General features: G+C 48.4%; 2 protein-coding genes and 1 pseudogene across 2 annotated transcripts; all 3 read right to left on the bottom strand.

Annotated features, from left to right (window-relative positions):
* Positions 1-1,318: 1,318 nt before the first annotated feature.
* On the bottom strand, positions 1,319-2,656 carry LOC127334803 (probable carboxylesterase 12). The gene has a single exon (XM_051361340.2). It carries the CDS (start codon positions 2,407-2,409, stop codon positions 1,429-1,431), a length of 981 nt encoding a protein of 326 aa, XP_051217300.1. The 5' UTR covers positions 2,410-2,656; the 3' UTR covers positions 1,319-1,428.
* Positions 2,657-3,641: 985 nt separating this feature from the next.
* On the bottom strand, positions 3,642-7,857 carry LOC139835722 (uncharacterized; annotated as a pseudogene).
* A 10,433-nt stretch (positions 7,858-18,290) lies between these two features.
* On the bottom strand, positions 18,291-21,939 carry LOC127334802 (G-type lectin S-receptor-like serine/threonine-protein kinase At2g19130). The gene has a single exon (XM_051361339.1). It carries the CDS (start codon positions 20,896-20,898, stop codon positions 18,472-18,474), a length of 2,427 nt encoding a protein of 808 aa, XP_051217299.1. The 5' UTR covers positions 20,899-21,939; the 3' UTR covers positions 18,291-18,471.
* Between the last annotated feature and the right edge of the window lie 1,951 nt (positions 21,940-23,890).

Raw genomic sequence — 23,890 nt, 5'->3', positions numbered from 1 at the left:
GTGATGATCTGGACGGCGGCGTTCTCGCTGCAGCGACGGGGAGCCTAGGTGTGGCGGCGCGATGGACGTGGGGCCAGGCTGCCTCGCTCTGACGGATTCATCGGTGGTCGCCGATTTGGCTTGGTGAGTGCTCGCTCGGCTTCTGCTCCGTGTGGTACCCGGATGCCGGGGCGGCGGCCCCGGATGGTGGTCTTTTTCGTCTCGTCGAGCTAGGAGGTGGCTCTGCGGGAGGCGAACCTGGCCTCAGCGCCTTGTTTCGTCCGTGGCCTCAGGTCGTCGAGCGCGTGGGGCTGGCGTTCTGCGTGCAGGTTGGTGTTGGTGGTCTGGCTGGCCCTTGAGGGGCGGGTGTGTGTGGCTTGCGACTCATCGCCGGGCGAAAGCTCTTCTCGGTAGTCCATCGGGACCGACGTCGGTGACGCCCTTGGGCGCCACATCCTTCTTGAAGTCGTCGTCGAGGTGGTGTTTCTCGCAACTCCGCCCAGGTTCTCCGGGGGAAACCCCAGATCCCACGCGGGGTCTGGCGAGTTCGGCGTTCTTGCGTCGTTTGCCTCTTGTGGCCTCGCCTTGGATGTTCCTTCGGCCGGAGGGACCAGTGGAGTGAGCTTTGGTGGTTGGGCAGCCTCGACTTCGACGGACAGGCAGACACGACTTCGGGTTTGGTATTCTCCGGGTGAAAACCCTGCACCGGCCTCGGTTGTTGCTGGCGATGGCGGCGCTCTCGGTCGTCGCTCCCCTCCTTGGAGGCATCGTTGTGGAGGTTCACCTCCCATGTTGGTGTCTGGTCTGCTCGTCTGGTTGGCGCTTTCCGTTCTTCTTCTTCGGCTTGGTGGTGTGCGGCCCTGCGGGTCGGCGTGGACGTCGAAGCGGCGGCTCCGAATCATCGCCTCTGCCGTCCCGCGTTGAGGTGTTTGAGTGTCGGCCTTCGTTTGCTTGGGCAACTGGGTCTTCGGCTAGTCTGTGGGCGCGGCCTTGGGGCCGGCGTGGATGTCGGAGCGGCGGCTCCGGATGTTCGCCTCCGCTGTATTGCGTTGAGGTGTTGTGGTGTTGGCTTTGGTCGCTAGGGCGGCTTAGTCGTCGACTTGTGTGGGGGCACGGCCTCGGGGCCGGCGTGGTGCGTTGTGTTGTATGGTTTTCGGCCGATTTCCCTTATAAACTGCAAAATCTTTTCGACTTTATTGCCGAGGTTCGAAATTTTTTTATGGACGTCCGTACTGTACTCGCAAGACAACGGAACCTAAATTATTTTCTACTGCGGGGAACGGTAGATAAACTTTTCTACCTGAATTCAGCCACGCAGCATGGCACCGCTCAATGTAGATAAAACGAACTTCTCGTATATTTCAAAGCACTGAGTTTTATTTGTGTATGAATCCACGAGAATACTAGATCCTGCTCACACGCCTCGCTCAGTCACACTCAGACGGGTAGTCAAGCACGAGAAATGAAATCCGCGACGCGGTCCAACATCTCGGCGGCCGCCTCCGTGCCCGGTCGCCGGAGGTGGAACACGTGGCCCTGCCCCGGCGTGTCCACCAGCTCCGCCTCCCCGCGCCACCCGCTCGCGAGCAGCGCCGCGTGGTACGCCCGCCCCTTGGCCGCCAGGAAGTCGTCCTCGGCCACGGCCACCATCACCCTCCCGCACGGCATCGCCGCGAGCCGCGCCGACGCCCCGGCGGACGTCGGGCAGATCCTCGGGTCGTCCACGTCGGCGTCGGGCCGCGCGCACGTGAACGCCCACTCGCGGCGGATCCTGACCTCCAGCTCCGGCGCCATGGTGTTCGACGGGTCCCAGAAAAAAGGGTGCACCAGCATCACGCCGGCGATCGCCGCGCCCGGCTGCAGCGGGAGCACCTCGGAGGCGGCGCGCAGGGCGACGTTGTGCGCGATGTTGGCACCGGCACTGTCGCCGGCGAGGAACACGCGGGAGGCGTCCCCGTGCGCCGCGAGCCACGGCTCCGATCCCCCGGGCCCGGCGCCGGCGGCGCAGGCGTCAATCGCCCACGCGAGCGCCGCCCAGGAGTCGTCGTAGGCCGCGGGGAGCGGGTGCTCCGGCACGCGGCGGTACTCCGCGGACACCGCGATGGCGCCGGCGCGGGCGGAGAGGGCGTTGAGGTAGCGGTGATACGTCGGGGACGCCGCGGACTGGACCATGAAGCCGCCGCCGTGGACGTACACGAGGACGGGCAGCTTCTTGGCGCCACCGGCTGGAGGGAGGTAGAGGCGGACGGAGAGGCCGGTGGCCGGGTCGATGGTGACGTCCTTGGAGGCCACGCCCGTGGCGTCGTCGAAGGACGCCGGCACGGTGTCGGTGCCGATCAGGCGCTCGATGCTGCCGTTCTTGTAGACGCGGATGAAGGGGAACAGCTCGATCTCGACATCGCCGGGGCAGGCGGCGTCGCTGGAAGCCATTACGGTGGATGCGCTCTGTGAAGGCGAGCTTGTGATATGGAGTGCGCCAGTGCGGTGGAGGAAAAGTGAACTAGTAGTGGAACAAGTAGGAGACTGGCCATTTGGATGAACAAGTTGGAAGTTTTTAAATCCACATTCTTGGCTGCCGGCGGCTAAGCACGGCGCAGCCACACGAGTTTGTTGTCTCGGCGATCTCCATCGCTGCACTCAACACTGCACGTCTAGACTTTACATGGCAAGTGGCCGCCAGTTTTCGCTGGTGATAGAGCCGATGGAGGATGGGGAACAAGTCATGTAATGCTGTTCGAGCTAGCAGGACGTGGATGGCTGGGAGCACACGTACGTGCTGCCGTTGCTGGTTAGTTCAGATAGTCTGCGTGTCTTTTTTACCAAAATTTCACCGATTTATTAATCATAAATAACACTACAATGAGGCTCAAAAGTAATAAAAAATACATATAGACCATTAGATCACCTACCGATGATTACAAACACTAGCGTGAGTCGAAGATGCGCCGTCGTCCTCGCACCTCCATGACCAAAACAACAACCATCGCAAATGATGACAATCGTATATATACGCATTATCATTTATTTTCCTATCAAAGACATGTCCGACCAACCTTTTTCATTTCATATCATCCGACGGCCTGGGTCGTTAGGATTCGCTGCTACAGTGTCGCAAATATAAGATTATAAAATATGGGTTTTCCAAATAATATACTGCTTAATGGTATGCTTGGTTATCACACAGTAGCCAGAAAAAGGTCCTATCAAGAAAGAAGCATCTCATCAAGGTTTTAAAATTTAGCTCTTATCTATTGAACTCAATATCGCCATATCAGGCGTTGGCTATAATGTGTTTTATTAGTGTATACTTGTATGTTCATATGCACACAAGGAGTATTATAGCAAAGCTAGAAAGGCGCATGAGTAAAATTTTGGTAAACTTGAGCCGATCGAAATTAGGTCAGTTAGAAAATAAGCTTATTCCAAACTGAGCTAAAAACAATGGAACAGGATAGTTGCTTCATGTGTGAGAGCACGTAAGTAGAGTAAGTGTTCCCACCTGCCAAACTATTTGATTTGAGATGTAAATGTTAGGAATGAGCACCTAGTATTCAACATATACATGTGTTACAATATTCAGGAAAGCCCCCCTCTACACTATACACTGGGGATACACAACAAAGTGGTCTATACATCACTAACACCCCCTCCCCCCGGCAAACTCATGGTGGGTCAACAACACTGAATTTAGAGAGAAAGAATCCATACTGCGCTCTAGTCTGGGCCTTCATGAAGAAGTCAGGGAGCTGTAACTCGGAAGGCACATACTGTAGAGCCATGACCTGATCCTGCCCAGCAGTACGCACAAAGAAGGCATCATCACCTATGTGCTTGGTGAGCTCGTGCTTCACCGGGTCACGTGGAATGCTGATGGCACCAGTACTGTCCGACAAGAGAGGAGTCGGTGCGTCAGCAGAAGCACCAAAGTCCTCCAATAACCAGCGTAACCAAGTCACCTCTGCAGTCAAGAGAGCCATCGCTCGCAACTCAGCCTCTACACTCGAATGAGAGACTACGATCTGCTTCTTGGTCTTCCAAGCAATGAGAGAACCACCAAGAAAGATACAGTAGGCAGAAAGAGACTTGCGATCCGATGGATCTCTAGCCCAGGTAGCATGTGAGTAGGTCTGGAGCTGTAAGGAGCTAGAACTAGGAAAGAATAGACGACGGGAGACGGTGCCACAAAGATAGCGTAGGAAACGAAGGAGATGACTATAGTGGACACTAGTGGGAGCAGACATGAACTGACTCAGAATATGGACCGGATTGGAGATGTCAGGATGGGTGACAACAAGGTAAACAAGGCTCCCGACCAAGTTACGATAGCTAGTCGGGTCCGGAAAAAGATCACCATCAGTGGCACGGAGATGGACATTGAGCTCCATAGGATTATCGATAGTGCGCTCATCACCAAGAGCGGCACGAGTGAGAAGGTCCTGAATATACTTCTCCTGCGAGATATAGAAGCCATCGGAGGTAGAAGAAACCTCAATCCCAAGAAAGTAGCGAAGAGGACCAAGATCAGTCATGAGAAATTTCTCACGAAGATGAGCCTTGACAAAGGCAATGTACTCAGGGACGTCACCTGTGATGATCATGTCATCGACATACAGAAGAAGGAGAGACCGACCACGAGAACATGTGTGGACAAAGAGCGCGGGGTCATGTGCGCTAGGAATAAAACCAGCAGAGGTCACCACACAGGCGAAACGCTCAAACCAGGCGCGAGGGGCTTGCTTAAGGCCATAGAGAGAACGCCGGAGACGGCAGACCATGCCATCGGGAATAGAGTACCCAGGAGGTGGCTGCATGTATACCTCCTCACGTAACTCGCCGTTAAGAAAATCATTATGCACATCAAGCTGAGAGATAGACCAGTGAAGAACATAAGCAACAGCAAGAAGAGTACGAACAGTGGTCATGTCAGCCACTGGAGAAAAGGTCTCGTCATAGTCATGGCCATGCTCATGTTGAAAGCCGCGAGCCACAAGTCGAGCCTTGTAGCGCTCAAGAGAACCATCAGAGCGAGTCTTTATCTTGTAGACCCATTTGCAAGTGATGGGACGAATAGAGGAATAAGTGACAACATCCTAGGTGCCAGTATGCTCCACCGCAGCAATCTCCTCGGCCATCGCTAGCTGCCATTCGGGGTGAGCAATAGCATCCCGATAAGATGTCGGCTCAAGGACAGCAGAGAGACCGTAGTGAGTGGGGAAATAGCGATCAGGAGGAGGAAGAGGACGAGCACGAAGATTATGAGTCGGCTCAGGTGGAGAGGGCATCACGCCAGAAGTGGAGGGCATGTCAGGAGGAGTATCATCGTCATCACGTGGACGGCGGGAGTAGTGAAAGGTAGGAAGGGATCACCGTAGGCAAGGAAGGTGACATGGGGGAGGAACGTGTGGAAGGTGGGGAAGGTGGTGGGGGAGGAGAAGGGGGTCTTGTGGGTGAAGAAGGAGCAGAAGGTGGTGAGGGACTCGGCAGAGCAGGGACCTGAGACACAGGAGGAGGTGAGTCAGGGAACAAGAGAAAACATATACCATCCACCGAGAAGGAAGAGGAGGAGGGAGGGTAGAAAGGACGGGACTCATCAAAAGTGATGTCCCGAGAGATGCGCATCCGACGACCAATAGGATCCCAACACTTATATCCCTTGTGCTCAGGACTGTAGCCAAGAAAGACACATTCAACATATTGAGCAGTCATCTTGGTACGTTCGCGTGGAGCAAGAAGAACATAGCAAACGTAACCAAAAAGACGAAGGATCGAATAATCAGGAGCGCGGCCAGTAAGACACTAAAGAGGAATACCACCCTGCAGGGCCGTGGAGGGCTGAAGGTTGATGAGATATGTGGAAATAGACACAGCCTCAGCCCAGAAGTGAGGAGGAAGAGAGGTGGCGATCATCATCGCACGAGCAGTCTCAAGTAGGTGGCGATGCTTGCGCTCAACCACGCCATTTTGAGCATAGGCGCCAGGACGGAAGAATTGGGCCATAGGGCCCTGCTCAGCAAGAAAACCACGCAACAGCTGGGAGATATACTCACCAGAGGAGTCATCCTGAAACACATGAATAGGCGTGGAAACTGAGTATGGACCATGGCAGCAAAACGCTTATATATCGAGAGAACCTCGCTGTGAGAAGTCATAAAATATATCCAAGTGTGGCGAGAGAAGTCATCGATAAAAATAACATAGTAGCGTTGGCCCCCCTTGGAAGCAAAGGGATCCGGACCCCATACATCAGAATGAACCAAATCAAAAGGATGTTGAGATACAGACCCACTAGTAGGATAAGGTAACTGATTCTGTTTACCAAGCCTACAGCCTGACAACCCTGAAGCAAGACATCTCCTGAGACAGTCCCCAGAAGACCTCGACAAAGTAAAGACGACAAGCGAGAACTACAAAGATGACCAAGGCGATGATGCCACTGCTGAAAGGAGGCGGTAGTGGAAACAGCAAGCACAAGTGGTGCAGTTGGTGAAGTGGTAGAAGAAGGAACATGAAGACACTCAAGCTCCCAAAGTACATGGGAGTCACGGCACAGAGGGTCAGCCCCAACCAGTGCCCGAGTGTGAGTGTCCTGAACAGAACAAGAATCAACATCAAGAATGACCCGACAACCAGAATCAGTGAGTTGAGCGTTGGAAAAAAATCATGGTAAGACGGGGAACATGAGAAACATCAGGAACGGAAAAGGAGGAAGTAGAAAGAGTGCCACAACTTGCAACAGGAAGAGAAGTGCCATCGGCAGTAAGAACATGAACAGGAAGATGAAGAGGTCGAATCAGGAGACATGTGAAAAGAAGTTCCAGAATCCAGAACCCACGAGGATGTACCTGACTGTGTAGAGGAACCAGCCACAGAGGCAGCAGTACCCTTCGAAGCAAAACCAGAGGAGGCAAGGAGGCGCTGAAGCCTCGCAATATCCTGCTCGGTGAAGCCGGTGGTGAAGGGCGGCCAGTCCGACTCAAGGTGACCAGGCCTACCACAGTAGGTGCAGAACCGATCGCGGCGAGGGTGACCCCCACCACGAGAAGAGCGAGCTCATCCAGTAGCAGCATGCGCTCGTGTGGGCAGAAGCGGCGGTGTAGGTGCAAGCAGCAAGAACAGAAGGTGTCTCAAGCAGACCAGCACCACGCTGACGAGTCTCCTTAGCACGGAGCTTAGTCAACACCTCTGAGATAGGAACACGGCCCCAAGCAAACAACTGGGCACGACAGGGCTCAAACTCTGGACGAAGTCTAGACAGGAACTCGTGGATCCTCTGAAAATCCATATCTGAACGTACTGTCCGGCAACACTGGCAAGTACCACAGAATGCACTGCGAAGGGAGTCAAGCTGGCACCAGATCGCCGCACACTGGGTGTAGAACTCATCAACAGTAGAATCACCCTGCTGAAGATCATGCTCCTAACGCAACACAGATAAATACAGAGAATCCCCAGAAGGCTAATAGCGTTGACGAAGGTGTACCACATCCCAGTGATGGTAGCAAAGCCCATAAACTCAGAAGAAAACTGTGGCTGAACACTCTGAGAAAGATCGGCAGTATCCCTAGCACCCTCATCACACCACTGAGTAAAAGCAGCCAAACTATCACGGTAGGAACCAAGAGCCTCTGAAAAATCAAGTACCTGCTCCTCATATGCCTCAGCAGCAGCAACCTCGGCAGACTTGGCTGCACCCTGATCAGCCTGAGTAGCATCATCAGCAAGGGCATGTAGCACTGACGGCGGGGTAGGAGGCGCAGGAGCAGTGGGATGCGGCGGACAAGAGACCTCGCCGGAAAGAACACCCCACAGCCGAAGACCACGCATGTGAATGCGCATGAAGGCAGCAAACTCTCCATAGTTGGTACCATCAAAGATCATTAGGCATCGAGGGATACTAGAAGTCAACTGCCTTAGATCACTGGATCGATCTAGGAGAGCTCAAGCCCGGGCGCACGAGCGCCACCCACGAGCAGAAGGCGGACGATTTGGGGCCGGAAGCGGCGGCTGGGGCGGCGGCACGGCCCGAGGCAGCAGCGGCCGGGACCAGCACGGCCCAAGGAGGCGGTGGCCAGGGCGGGCACAACCCGAAGCGGTGGCGGCCGGGGCCGGCACGGATTGAGGTGGCTGCGGATGGGTCGGGCATTGCCGAGGCGGAGGCGACCGGGGCTGAGAATGGTCGGGGCGGCAGCAGAGGCGGCCGACGGGACCTAGCGGCTTGAGCCCGATTTGGAGCTCTAAAACCGACGGAAATGTCCAATATTTCTTGGAAATCAACTCGATCCCGACGAGAGCGGGAGAGGAAGAAGGAAGTGGAGCAGCGGCGGCCGGAAAGATCATCGGCGGCGATGCGGATCGAGCACAGAGTTGCAGCGTGTAAAGAGCTAAACCTAGAGCTCTGATACCATGTTAGGAATGATCAACTAGTATTCTGTAGGGATTCGTAGCATAGAAAACAAAAAAAAAAATCCTACCGCAAGAACGTATAACAAGTCAAGATCTAATCTAGTAGATGGTAGCAACGAGGTGAAGATCATCATACCCTTGAAGATCGCTAAGCATTAACGAGATAGATCTCGTGGTTGATGTAGTCGATCACTTGTCGCTTGCAAAAGCGCGTAGAAGATCTTGACGGTGCCACAATCGGGCGTCACCTCCGCACTCGGGCACACGTTTGGTGTTGATGACGACGTCCTTCTCCCCGTTCCAGCGGGAAGCGAATGTAGTAGATCCTCCTCATAATCCCACCAGCATGACGGCGTGATGACGGTGGTGGTGGAGATCTCCGGCAGCGCTTCGCCGTAAGTACCACAGGAGAATATGGAGGAGGGAGTGGCTAGGGTTTGGGAGAGGGGGAACTTGGGGCGTCGTCCTTGGGTGCCCTTTGGTGGTGCGGCTCAAGAGGTGGCCGGCCCTCTCCCTCTCTTTATATAGGTGGAACCCCCTAGGATTTTCCCCAAAACCAAATTGAAGTCCAACTCCAAAACTGCCATATGGGTGAAACCTAGGGGAAGTGGATTGCTCCCTTTCCTTCTTCCTTGGCCGGCCAAGGTGGTGGAGTCCACCATCAACTCAACCTTCCCTCTTGGTTGGCTGGTTAGGGTTGGTTGAGTCCATCCGGGACTCCACCTTCCATAGTGATTTATTTCGGAGTCTTCTAGAATATTCTAGCACCTTCCATAAATGCACCGGATCATTTCCAAACTTAGAAAGTGACTTCCTATATATGAATCTTATTCTACGGACCATTCCGGAACTCCTCGTATTGTCCTGGATCCCATCCGAGATTCCGAACAACATTCGAACTCCATTCCATATTCCATATCTACTTATAACGATATCAAACCTTAAGTGTGTCACCCTACGGTTCGAGAACTATGCGGACATGATCGAGACTCTTCTCCGATCAATAATTAATAGCGGGACCTGGAGATCCATAATAGCTCCCACATATTCAACGATGACTTCGTGATCGAAAGAACCATTCACATAAAATAACAATTCCCTTTGTCTCGCGATATTTTACTTATTCGAAGTTTGATCGTCGGTATCGACATACCTAGTTCAACCTCGTTACTCATAAGTACTCTTTCTTCGTACCGTGATATGATATCCCTTGTGAACCACTCACATGATTGCAAGCTAATTGGATGTCATTCCACCGAGAGGGCACAGAGTATATATATCTGTCATTAGGATGGACAAATCTCACTATTGATCCATGTGCCTCAACCCTATACTTTTCGAACACTTAATGCCACATTTATAACAACCCATTTACGAAGTAGTGTTTGGTGTCATCAAAGTATCCATCCGATGTAGGTGATTAACATGATCTCATGGTCGAAGGATTAAGCTACTATGCATATTAAAGCTTGAAGCACAAATAACTAAATGACTTGATCATATGTTATGCTTACTATGGGTGTATGCCCATCACATCATTCACCTAATGATATGACCTTGTTATTAATTATATCCAATGTTCATGATCATGAAACTATGATCATCTATTAATCAACAAGCTAGTTTAACAAGAGGCTTACTAGGGACTCTTTTATGTTTATAAAACACACATGTATTAATGTTCCGGTTAATACAATTATAGCATGAGATGCAAACATTTATCATAAACACAAAGATATAATAATAACCACTTTATTATTGCCTATTGGGCATATCTCCAACATTCTCTCTTGCACTAGAGTCAATAATCTAGATTACATTGTAAGTTACCTAACACCCATGGCGTTCTGGTGTAGGTCATGTTTCGCTCTAGGGAGAGCTTTAGTCAACGGATCTGCCACATTCAGATCAGTGTGTACTTTGCAAATATTTAAATCGCCGTCTTCGACATACTCACGAATAGAATGAAAACGTAGCTTTATATGATTCAGCTTCTTGTGTGACCTTGGCTCCTGTGCATTGGTTATGGCATCCATGTTTGTCACAATAGATGGTCATCGGGTCCAACGCACTAGGAACCACACCAAGCTCAGTAATGAAACACTTCATCCATATCGCCTCTGATGAAGCCTCCGAAGCAGCTATGTATTTTGATTCAGTTGAAGATTTCGCCACAACGCTTTGCTTAGCACTCCTCCAGCTTACTGCTGCACCATTCAAAATAAATATGTATCCGGAGTGAGACTTAGAGTCATCCGGATCAGTGTTCCAACTAGCATCGGTGTAACTGGTTACAACAAGCTCTTGCTCACCTCCATAACAAAGAAACATATCCTTAGTTCTTTTCAAGTACTTTAGGATATTCTTGACCACTGTCCAGTGTTCCATTCCTGGATCACTTTGATATCTGTTGTTCAAACTAACAGCATGTGCGATATCAGGTCTTGTACACAGCATGACATACATGATAGAGCCTATGGCCGAGGCATAGGGGATTTAGTTCATATTTTCTCTTTCTTCTGATGTAGCTGGACTTTGAGTTTTACTCAAGGTCTTACCTGGTAACATGGGCAAGAACCCTTTCTTGCTCTCATCCATTCTAAACTTCTTTAGAATCTTTTTCAGGTATGTACACTGTGAAATTCCTATTAGGCGTCTTGATATATCTCTATAAATCTTGATGCCTAAAATGTATGCTGCTTCTCCAAGGTCCTTCATTGAAAAACACTTATTCAAATAGCCTTTGACACTACTTAGAAGTTCTATATCATTCCCAATCAACAATATGTCATCTACAGAGCTCCCACTCACTTTCTTGTAAATACAAGCCTCTCCATGGGTTTGTATAAATCCAAAGTCTTTGATCACCTTATCAAAGCGTCGGTTCCAACTTCAGGATGCTTGCTTCTGTCCATAAATGGATCGCTGAAGTTTACATACCTTGTCAGCATTTTTAAGATCGACAAAACCTTTGACTTGTACCATATACAACTCTTCCTCAATGTCACCATTAAGGAACGCTATTTTGACATTCATCTCCCAAATTTCATAATCGAAAAATGCAGCTATTGCTAACAATATCCTCACAGAGTGAGAAAGTCTCATCGTAGACAACTCCTTGAATTTGTCGGAACCCTTTCGCGACAAGTCGAGCTTTATAGACAGTAATATTACCATCAGCATCTGTTTTTCTTTTGAAGATCCATTTATTCTCGACAGCCTTGCGGCTATCAGGTAAGTCTACCAAAGTCCATACTTGGTTATCATACATGGATCCCATTTTAGATTTCATGGCCTCTTGCCATTTGTTGGAATTTGGGCTCATCACTGCTTCCTCATACGTCGCAGGGTCTTCATCATTGTTGTCCACAATCATGACATTTAACGCGGGATCGTACCAATCAGGAGTGGCACGAACCCTCGTCGACCTGCGAGGTTCAGTAGTATCTTCGTTCAAAGTTTGATGATCATTAGCTTCCTCACTAATCGGTGTAGGCGACACAAGAACATCTTCTGGTGTTGCGCTATTCTGATTTTCAAGAGAAGGTTCAGTAACCTCGTTGATTTCTACATTCCTTCCATTCATTTCTTTCGAGAGAAACTCCTTCTCAAGAAAGGATTCGTTCTTGGTAACAAAGATTTTACCTTCGGATCTGTGATAGAAGGTATACCCAATTGTTTCTTTATGATATCCTATGAAGATGCATTTCTCCACTCTGGGTTCGAGCTTGTCAGATTGTAACTTCTTTACATAAGCTTCGCAACCCCAAACTTTAAGGAAAGACAACTTAGGTTTGTTTCCAAACCATAATTCATACGGTGTCGTTTTAACGGATTTAGATGGTGCCCTATTTAAAGTGAATGCTGCTGTCTCTAATGCATAACTCCAAAAAGATAATGGTAAATTTGTAAGAGACATCATAGATCGAACCATATCCAATAGAGTTCGATTACGACGTTCGGACACACCATTGCGTTGTGGTGTTCCCGGCGGTGTCAACTGTGAAAGTATTCCACATTTCTTTAAATGCATCCCAAACTCATAACTCAGTTATTTACCTCCACGATCATAACGTCGAAATTTAATCTTCTTGTTACATTGATTTTCTACTTCACTTTGGAATTCCTTAAACTTCTTGAAAGTTTTGGATTTATGTTTCATCAAGTAGATATATCCATATATACTCAAATCATCTGTGAAAGTAAGAACATAACAATAACCACCGCGCGATGCTACACTCATTGGTCCACATACATCAGTATGTATGATTTCCAACAAGTCTGTAGCTTGCTCCATAATACCAGAGAATGGAGTCTTAGTCATTTCTTCCATCAGACATGCTTCACATCTATCAAGTGATTCAAAATCAAGTGATTCAAGTAATCCATCTGAATGGAGTTTCTTCATGCGTTTCACTCCATATGATCAAGACGACAGTGCCACATGTATGTAGAATTATCATTTAATTTCTTTCGTTTAGCATCAATGTTATGTATATGTGTATCACTACTATCGAGATTTAACAAGAATAAACCATTCATCTCAGGTGCATGACCATAAAAGATATTATTCATATAAATCAAACAACCATTATTCTCAGACTTGAATGAATAACCGCTTTGCAATAAACAAGATCCAGATGTAATGTTCAAGCTCAATGCAGGCACCGAATAACAATTATTCAGATTTAAAACTAATCCCGATGGTAGATGTAGGGGGAGCGTGCCGACATCGATCACATCGACCTTGGATCCATTTCCAACGCGCATCGTCACCTCGTCCCTTGCTAGTCTTCGTTTATTCTGTAGCTCTTGTTTCGAGTTACAAATATGAGCAACCGAACTAGTATCAAATACCCAGGCACTACTACGAACTAGTAAGATACACATCAATAACATGTATATCAGATATACCTTTATTTTTTATGTTGCCGCTCTTCAGATCTGCTAGGTACTTTGAGCAGTTCCACTTCCAGTGTCCCTCTTCTTTGCAGTAATAGCACACAGTATCAGGTTTAGGGCCAGCCTTGGGTTTCTTAGGAGTCGCATCAGCTTTCTTGCCACCCTTCTTGAATTTACCCTTGTCCTTAGGCTTGCCCTGCTTCTTGAACTTGGTGGTCTTATTGATCATCAACACTTAGTGCTCTTTCTTTATCTCCACTTCAGCAGTTTTCAGCATTGAGAAGAGTTCAGGTAACGTCTTGTCCTTGCACTGCATGTTTTAGTTCATCACAAAGTTTTTCTAACTAGGTGGCAGTGATTGAAGAACACGATGAATCCCCAAGGCGTTAGGAATCGTTATTCCCAAGTCTTGGAGTTTCTTCGCGTGCCCAGACATCTTGAGCACGTGCTCGCTAACGGAGCTGCCCTCTTCCATCTTACAGTTAAAGAACTTTTCAGAAGCATCATAGCTTTCCACGGCCGCATGAGTTTCAAATATCATTTTGAGCTCACTGATTATATCATGAGGGTCGTGAGTCTCAAAGCGTTTCTAAAGCTCCGATTCTAGATCGTAGAGGATGGCACACTGAACTGTGAAGTAATGAGTCTTCCGAGTGAGGTTAACATTTTTAGCCTCATCGGTAGCTGTTTCTGCAGGTGGGTCACCCAGCGGTGCATCGAGCACATAGAGCAGTTGTCCAGCAGTGAGGACAATCCTCAAGTTACAGAACCAATCCGTAAAGTTGCTTCCATTGTTTTTCAGCTTTTTCTTTCTCTAGGAACGAATTAAAGTTGATGGTAGGGGTCACCATAATCTACAACATATTTGCAAAGAGTTTAGTCTAAGTTTATGATAAATTGAGTTTACTATTAATTTTTAAAATTAACTAGGTGAACTCTCACTCAAAACAATATCCCTCGCATTGTCTTAGTGATTACACGAACCAAATCCACTACACCAAGTCCGATCATCACGTGAGATGATGTAGTTTCAATGGCGAACATCAACATGTTCATCATATCATCTATATTCATGCTTAACCTTTCGGTCTGTCGTGTTCCGAGGCCATGTCTGTACATGCTAGGCTCGTCAAGTCAAACCTTAGTTTCCGCATGTGCAAATCTGGCTTGCACCCGTTGTATGCACATGTTGAGTCTATCACACTCGATCATCACGTGATGCTTCGAAACAACGAGTCTTAGCAACGGTGCTAACTAAGGACGAACACTTTATTATCTTGATATTTAGTGAGAGGGATCGTCTTATAATGCTACCGTCGCGATCTAAGCAATATAAGATGCATAAAAGGATTAACACCACATGCAATTCATAATGTGATATGATATGGCCCTTTTATCTTTGCGCCTTTGATCTTCATCTCCAAAGCACGGACATGATCTCCATCATCGTCGGCGTAGCGTCAAGGTCAATGGCTTCGTTGACAAGGTATCGACTTGTCAATGCCTACATATTGTAGACTAGGGTTTTCAGGGAAGTAAAGGGCAAGTAGATCTTGAAGGTTCAGCCGGAAAAGTACTCAACTGCTAAGAAACTAGAGTTGTGTTGACAATGAAATCGATCCTCTCTTTGTCCCTCGACTCCCCCTTATATAGGAGGCGAAGCCGAGGGTTTCGTGATGTACAAGTTACAAAGTCCGGGAGACTCTTTGAGTTTGTCTCGTAATAGTTACAAGTCATTATTCCTAATACAACTCTATATTTCCAAACTATTTCATAACTGGGCTTCCGGGCTTCATAAACTTCGGGTCGTGGGCCTTCAGTAAACCCCAGGTACCATCTTCGGTAGGCCCATTGGGGATGCCTATGTCAGTCGTCTTCATGGTTGTTCACCACGTGTAGCAACTATTGCAACTACTTTGAAATAATACTACTACATGAAATATAAAGACAATCATAAGGCTCCTGCCGGTTGCCACAATACAATATTGATCATATCATACATATTCATCATCACATCATGGCCATATCACATCACCAAACCCTGCAAAAACAAGTTAGATGCCTCTAATTTGGTTTGTATATTTTACGTGGTTTATGGTTTTCGAGTAAGATCCAATCTACCTATGAACATGAACCACAACGCTGATACAAGTGTTGTCAATTGAAATTGTAAATTGAATCTTAACTATGATGAGAGAAACTGACACCCGCAAAGCCACTTATGCAATACAAGTTGCATGTCAAACGTGGAGCAGGTCTCATGAACGCGGTCATGTAAAGTTAGCCCGGGCCGCTTCATCCCACCATCCCGCAAGATGCAAAGTACACATAAACAAGAGACAACAAAAGCATAAACGCCCATAAAACCATTGTGTTCTACTCGTGCAACCAATCTATGCATAGACACGGCTCTGATACCACTGTAGGGATTCGTAACATAGAAAATAAAAAAATTCCTACCTCAAGAACGAATAACAAGCCAAGATCTAATCTAGTAGATGGTAGCAACGAGGTGAAGATCATCATACCCTTGAAGATCGCTAAGCGTTAACGAGATATATCTTGTGGTTGATGTAGTCGATCACGTGCCGCTTGCAAAAGCGCGTAGAAGATGACAGTCGGGCAACACCTCCGCACTCGGTCACACGTTCGGTGTTGGTGACAACGTCCTTCTCCCCGTTCCAGGCGGCCCATTTGACAGAATTTCTGGCCCGGTTAACCACAGAACTTCCAACTCGGTTTGCAGAAAAACGGTCGTTGCGCTGCCTTTTGACGCGAATTGACGCTAGGTACCCGATTCGAGCTTCTCGTTTCTTTGCTTCTGGCTTCGCGTTCCAGCACGACTCGCGTCGTCCCTCTTATCGATCCCGACTCAGAATCCGGCGCAATGTTCCCGAGTCGGGGGACGTGCCACCGTACCGCGTTTTCGGCTACTATGGGCAGGATCCAGACTAATGCGGGCAAGATGTCAACCGCGGTAGCCATGGCCCCGAAAGCCCAAGCCATGGGCAACAACTAATGGCTCTTTCCTTAAATAAATTTAGTAAGAAACCGTAGTAGATCTAAACTACCTCTTGGGTCGCTCTCTCTAGGGTGACTCTGGAGGCAACTCCAACCCTACCCCCCCTGTCGCGACTGACGGCGGCAGCGAGGCCCCATCCTCGCGGCTCGTTGGCGGGCTGGGCACATTTTTCCTCCTAGTGCAGGAAGGCGCTCCGCGCGACGGCGGCGGCTCGGTCGGGCGCGGTGTTCCGGCGAGCGGCTTCAGCGGGCGAGGATCCGGGAGGGCCGTTGGGTGCGCCCTCGTCCTGGTCGTCTGGGCCCTTGGGTCAAGGCAGGGGCCTGGCCCTTGGGAGCCTATCCTCCCCCCTCCCCTGATTTATTGCTGTCGGCAGCCATGGGGGATGTTGGGGCCAATCTAGTGGGAGGTGCCCTTCACGTCGGGTTTCACTGCCCCACCTTGCTTCTTCCGTGTTGGTGTTGGTGGGAACCGCGCTGGTTGCAGCGCGCCAAGTCAGAAGGGGTCGTGGTGGTGTGGGCGCTGAAGTAGCTGAGGTCGAGTTGTTCGGGTCGGGTCCCTTTCTACCATAGTGGTCTGCATTTTTTGGTCGATCTGGCGATGCGAGGAGTTAGGAAGTTGGGGCGGCGGCCCTGGAAGGTGGGAGCCATGTTGGTTGGCGGGCGAGCCAATGGCTCTGGTGTTGGCCGGTACCACGGTCGTGAGGGCGGCGTGGTGTTCGGCGAGCAGTGCGTTGTGGCGGTGGAGCGGGTGTCGTCTCGGCGGTGTCATGTTCCTGGTGTTGGAGGCGGAGAGGTTATGCCGAGGGGAAACCCTTGCCCATTCCTGGGCCGGTCGGCGAAGCATGCGGGCGTCGTTTCCTTCTTGAAGGTGTCGATGTGGTGTTCTTGGTCCTCCTTCGTGTTGTGGGTGAAAACCTAAGATCCTCAGATCAGGCGGTGGTGGCGCTCTTGTGTCGTCTTCTTCAAGACACCGTCTTGGAGTTAGCAGTGTGCGGCTCTCCAATGGTGGTGTGGCGGAGCCGCGGTATCTTCGGATGGCGTTGGCCCTGCGCTTGGCAATCTTCGGCAAGGCTTGTGTCGTGCCCTACTCCCCTGTTGGGTTACCCCGGTGCTGCTTGTTGGTTTGTGATCGGCGGTGGTCGATGCCTGGTGGTGGTCGGCCGCTGGTGGGCTGCTACGGGGAGTTTTGTTGACGGTGTGCGTGTTCGTTGGCTCACTCTAGGGTGAGCTCCGGCCCGACAACTATTGTTGTCCGATTTCCTCTCCGATTTTGCGTTGTCTTCGTAAGGGTGGTGACCATTGTTCGTGTTTCCGGTTGTAGCCTTGGTGGTAGTCCGTGTGGGTGTGTTGGTGTATTTTGTAAGCTGGATTCAGCACCTTGTATCTTGTCACCGTTGAGGATGTTATTAATTTAACATCGGGCCGTTGGCCTTTGATCTAAAAAAGAAACCATAATGACGGGGCAACATCATGGAATCAGACAGAAATTTTGTGTACTATTCCTCCCAGATACCCCACTTATTTGCCATGGAAGAGAACAGATTTGCTATGAACTATCTCGGACAGGGAGGGGTAAATGGCATTCAGAAGGCGGCAAATCATGGAAGAACAAAATCAGTCATTCGCAAGGGTTGCATCTCCTTGCCCTAAGAGAGGAGTAAAATCAGTTCCACGCAAATTTTGGACCGCTAGATTTATTTAGGAGGTTAGTTGTATTCTCACCGGATTATACACTATCTAAGCAAGCCTAAATGGGAGATTGCGGAGATGACAGTAAACAATCTGACAAATGAGACAAGACACGCCTGGACAGTACTCCGTATTTCTTTGTATTCTCAATAGTTCCTGCAGAGATTGCACTGAATTCTCAATATTTTTATTTCTTCTCTTCCATAGAATTGCATTACATGCTCCTGTGAACATAGGCCAAACTCCCCTGAATTGACACTCTGCCAGTCTGCCGGAGACAGTGGAAACAGGGAGAATTTGCAAATGTGGCGTAAAATAAAGCAAACCACTTTGTTGCACCGTCCACAGGAAAAAAGGAAAATACAAGGTTGTCAAAGAAATGCATAATGATATACACACCTGGAGGCTGGTATGGACGAACGGTACTAGCTTACTGACTTGAATAATATAGATGCTTGTTTCACATGTACAGCTTCATTATTCTGATGGATTACAGAAGTAGGAGGATGTTGGAAGTGAGCTCCTTGTAATCGCCTCAAGTAGCCGTGGCATCGGCGGCACTTCAAGGTCAAGCAGACCCTCTAGAATACGAACAACTTCGCCCATTGTGGGTCGATCAGACTCGTCATCCTGAATGCACCAACAAGCAACCTTGCATAGCCGTTCAGCCTCCTCTAGATTTACATCACCAGATAATTTTTCATCCACCAAGCTCGCCACATCTCCCTCAAGAAGCATTTGCGCAGCATGCACGGGGAAGAAAACAGCGCAATCACCACCTGCATTGTATTGTTCAATTGAGTTCTGTCTTCCTGATATGATTTCCATTAACACCATCCCGTAGCTGTAAACGTCGACTTTTGCTGTGATAGCAACCCCGCTTATCCATTCTGGTGCAAGGTATCCTGCAGTTCCCCTAGCTGTAGTCAGAACCCGACTAAAATCCCTCCCCATTAACTTGGCCATACCGAAGTCAGCAATTTTAGCAACAAATGATGCATCCAGAAGTATATTTTGCGGCTTGATGTCACAGTGTATGATCAAGTCTTGGCACCTCTCATGCAGGTAGGCCAGTCCTCTAGCAACTCCCAGAGCTATTTTATACCTAGTACTCCAGCCTAAAACTGTGCTGTTGTTCTGAAATAGATGCATGTCAAGAGAGCGATTTGGCATGTGCTCATATGCAAGCAACCTCCGTTCACCCTCGCAACAAAAACCAATCAGTCTAACTAAATTGATATGTTGTATAACTCCGATTGAAGCCACCTCAGCCCTGAATTGTTTTTCTCCTTGACAAGCCCCATCGAGCCTTTTCACTGCTATTGTAGCTGATTCAGTTAGATATCCCTTGAACACGGAACCAAAGCCACCGGCACCTAGCTTCTCCAGGAAATTTTTCGTTGCCCGCTGCAAATCAGTGTACCTAAATGCAATAATTCCACCACCGTCTTGGAGATTTTTCAGCGTGCCACCAGACCGCCCCCGATTGTTTCTCAAAATAGTCAGTAGGAAAACTAGCAATATAAGTGCCAGCAAACTCAATGCAGTGACAATGATAATTGTGGTAACCCTGATTGTCACTCTTTTGCCTGATTTTCGAGTTTGCATCTCTTTTGCAGCAAGGCGAAGATAAAGTACTGCACCATTTGTATCCATAGTGTCAATATGCTGTTGCTTTACATTGATGAGTTCCTCGTGCCAAATAGTGCATATACTGTCGATGAAAGAATATGCAGTGCAAGAGCAATATCTCAGGCAAACATTTTCACATTCTCTAGCACTAGTAGCAGCACCTATCTTGTAAGCATTCTGAGGCAGTTCCACATTAGACATGGAGTAGAATTCATCAGTCATTCCTGTAGTACTCCTGTTACTTTTACAGTTTAAAGGAGTATTTCTCACACATCCACCGCTTCTGTCACTTAGCTCCCAATCCTCTTGCGATCTTATGGAGAAGCCCTTCATACAGCTACAATATTGAGCTGGGTTGTCACTGCACACAGTGAATGGTCCACAGAGAGCATAGACATCACATTGAGCTTTAGGGTTGGAGTAGGAACCTAGCCAAGCCTGTGAGACCTCATCCCAAATTAATGTCTTCATTTGACCAGATACATCAAGGCGGTGATGCATGATCATCGTGTCATTCAGCAAGGTGAATGTGAAGTACTCTTCATGCTTGTTGTTTACAAATTTGAAGTCTATCAAGTTGTGGCTTACCATCTCTGGTATCAAGCTAAAATACTGTCCATTCCATTCCCCGCTAGACCAGTACACTATGGATGAGTTCAAAGGTGTAAGTATCAACCCTTTAGGACCTAACTCATAACAGTAACGGCCACGAGCTGGGTCAATCAAGTTCTTTCTGGAAACAAGACGGCGGGTCAAACCAGTGTCCTTGTCCCAGCCAATCTTTGCGCCGGGGAGGAAAGTATCTGTTGGGTGATCAAAACTCTGCCATAAAATGTCAGATGAGCTTAAGGTATTTTGTAGGACAAGGTTTCCATTGTTCGTGAGCACGGCAATAGTCGTGTTGGTTCTGATACTAACTTGGCTAGACCATATCATGGAATTGTTAGGCTTGTCTAAGACAACAAGATTGCCATCCCGGGAGATTGTGAACCGAACTAGGGCAGGTTCTTTGATTGGATCATCACAGTTTGCGACCCAGACTGGAGTTATTGTGGGCACTTTACTGAACCAAATGCCAAAGTACCAGTTCAAAGTGTTGTGGGACTTACTGCCTGTTTGGAAGAAGCCGAGCGCGAACTTCCCATCCAAGGAGAAAAGATTGTCACCGTAAACAAGTTCTTGGCCAGGTGAAATGAAGTTGGTGGCAACAGAGGACGCAAGAATTTGTAGGGTGAACGTATGACCAAGAACTAGTAGGAGAAGAAGAAACATGTTGAAGTCGAAGAGATGGGGAACAGTCTGCAACTGATATGAAGCATAGAAATGGCCCGTGCTACCTTAATATCAGGAAACGATGCAAACATAGTACAGCACAGGACAAGATTCAGTCATGGTGGAGACCGGGGAGTCCGACAGGTTCCCTTGCCTTTGGGGCACGGCTTAAATGGTAACCACAAAGCTGTTGAGTGAAACATCCTAACAACGACATAAGACCTTCAGTGATCACAATTCACAACAGCCATAAATTTGTCAGGTTCAATCAGCATCAAGGAAACAGAGACACCTGAATAACAGAACAACAGCTAACTGCCAACTAACAAATGATTTTTCAGCTGTCAATGCTTTTTCTTAGACTAGAGACTGAAACCAGTCTTTGGAACACTTGCAAGTCTGCAATAACTACTCTGATTTCGCAGCCACCGTCTAGTTACATTTGGCCTCCGCGAGCGGTAACAAAACAAGATCGATGTACTACCACTTTGCAGTCAGCTTCACAGAATTATAGCACCCATAAAGCTACAGATATGTGACGAAAAACTAACTTACGCTAAAATGCAGACATCACCTGGGTGGCAGCATGTATCCTCACCCAACTTGTGCTCTTCAGTGAAAGGGAATTACTCCTGTCCTGCCATCTTCTGAAAACAAAATCGCATTGATAGCAACCAGTCTTAACTGAACAATTGAAAGAAGCACGGTTCATCTAACCTCGAGAAATCTCGCATTCAATCCTCAGGGGAAACATAAACCTGAAACTAGCAAACTACAGTTGGTGGGCTAGGGTTGATTCTGAACCCAAGGCATTCACAGCAATTCCGATCTACAACTTCTCTACCAGATAATCATGAGCATTTACCCTGTCAAAACATTTTTAATTGCTCACCGAGTGAAACGGTGAGACCTGCGCTGTGCCGCAACGGACGAGCTCGGTCCGCCGCCGGCTCGCCGCGCCGAGCAGTGGCGAAACGGAGCCTCCTTGCGAGTGGCGGAGCGCCGGAGCATCTGCAAATCCGCCCAAAGTGGTTGGCGTTTGTGGGGGCGGTTCTACAAAGGGCCTGGGCCTGCTAATGAGTAATGAGGCCGTCACGGTAAGGCAGAGGCCCGAAACAAGGCAAAAAGAACTGTATATTCTACAGCATTGGCAGGCGGTCGGCAACATACCCAGATTCATTCCTATCAAGAAATCAAAATCTCCAGATTAAACATGACAATCAGATTTAACGTTTCAAGCATTCGCCGGCTGCATTGAACTGAAACTAACCCGGTCGATTCAATAAACCATGTTGTCTGCACATGGCACCTCAGTTTCAGATCTCGCTTGCATACAGAAAAATAGAGAAAATCATGGAAGAAATAACATTCAGACAGCAAGGCATTGAAACACGGGTAGCATTTCCATTTCATTGAAACTGAGCCCAGGAGGCGAGCTCTCACTACAGAAAGTAAAGCAACATGCTGCTAGGTTCTACTATTCCCTACACACAGTGAGACCAGCAGCACACGGAACACCGTCAGAACGGATCTCTCTTAATCAATCAGGCCCTCTCGCCCCTGATGCGTCGCGCGAGCTGGATGTCCTTGGGCATGATGGTGACGCGCTTGGCGTGGATGGCGCAGAGGTTGGTGTCCTCGAAGAGCCCGACGAGGTAGGCCTCGGCGGCCTCCTGCAGCGCGGACACGGCGGACACATGATGAACCTACACCTCCTGTTTATAAATGCAAAATGTCTATTCTTGCTATGACGGCCAATGCTGCAAAAGTTGGCGCTAACAAAGCCCAGGTTATTACTGTAAAGTGGTCGAAACCTGAGGTGAGACAGGTCAAAGTAAATGTCGATGCTTCTTTTTATGCTGACTCATGCACAGGAGCTATTGGTGCAGTTATCAGAGATGTTAAAGGCGATTTTATAGCTGCATCGACAAATTATATTCCTCACGTCGCCTCTGCTATGGTGGCGGAAGCATTGGCAATGAAGGAAGGGATCGGCCTTGCCCATCGCATGGGGTGTTCAAGAGTAGTGGCTGAATCGGATTCCCTAGAAGTGATCCAAGCTTGTAATGGTGAGCAAAGGTGGTGGAATGAAGCGTCGGCGATCTTTGCCGACTGTGTTGATGCTGCTATCAACCTTGATTCTATTAGCTTTACTCATTGCCCTAGAGAATCTAATGAGGTTGCGCATTCACTAGCTAGGTTTTGTTTTGATGTTAAATCTGATTGTACTTGGGTCGATGAACCCCCTAGCTTCCTCCTACAACCTCTGTTAGATGATGTAACGATACTTTGATTGCGGCAGCAGGTTTCAGACGCACTCTTTTCCTTCCAGGGTACCTAAGGGGACTGGAAGGTTTTTAATGAGGCGGCCTGCTGTTTGCTTAATGAAATGGTTTAAGTTCAAAAAAAAAAAAAAAAAAAAAAAAAAAAAAACTGAAGGTTCAGAAGAAAAAGTGCTTAGGGCATTTCCAGCGGTGCGACGCATTTTAGTGTCCGCGCGCGTCCGTTTGCGTCGCGCAGCGGACGCTGAAATGACCGTTTTCGTCCGCGTGTCCGTTTGCGTCTGGGGTTGGCTCCACCGGTCCGACGCATTTTTTTTTCTCTTATTCATTTCAACATACTTCCAAATATTACAAATTGGAAGATTATTTTACACAAACTAATACATAGTTTGAAACATGGTTTACACAAACTAATACATAGTTTGCACCATGGTGGACACAAATATAAATATTTTAAAAATAGAAACCAGTTGTGTTGATTTCCGTATGTTCGCTGCCAAGAAAGAACATTCGAGGGCACACCCAGTCACCCAAACTGGAAAATCCAGACAGAAGATTGACGGTGCCCTTGTTGGTTCTACCGATGGCGAACAGACAGAAACCTTCCACTACTGGCTTCGTCTGGCCCGTAGCCAGATTCGCTGCAAAGAAAGAACACTCTACGTTCTAACTATCGGAGTCCGACTCGGATTCGCCGGTGTGGTAGTGCC

The sequence above is a fragment of the Lolium perenne genome, chromosome 2 (genome assembly GCF_019359855.2).
Source record: "Lolium perenne isolate Kyuss_39 chromosome 2, Kyuss_2.0, whole genome shotgun sequence".
Classification (NCBI taxonomy): Eukaryota; Viridiplantae; Streptophyta; class Magnoliopsida; order Poales; family Poaceae; genus Lolium; species Lolium perenne.
The sequence above is the reverse complement of the archived record's forward strand: the minus strand, read 5'-3'. Positions and strand labels throughout refer to the sequence as shown.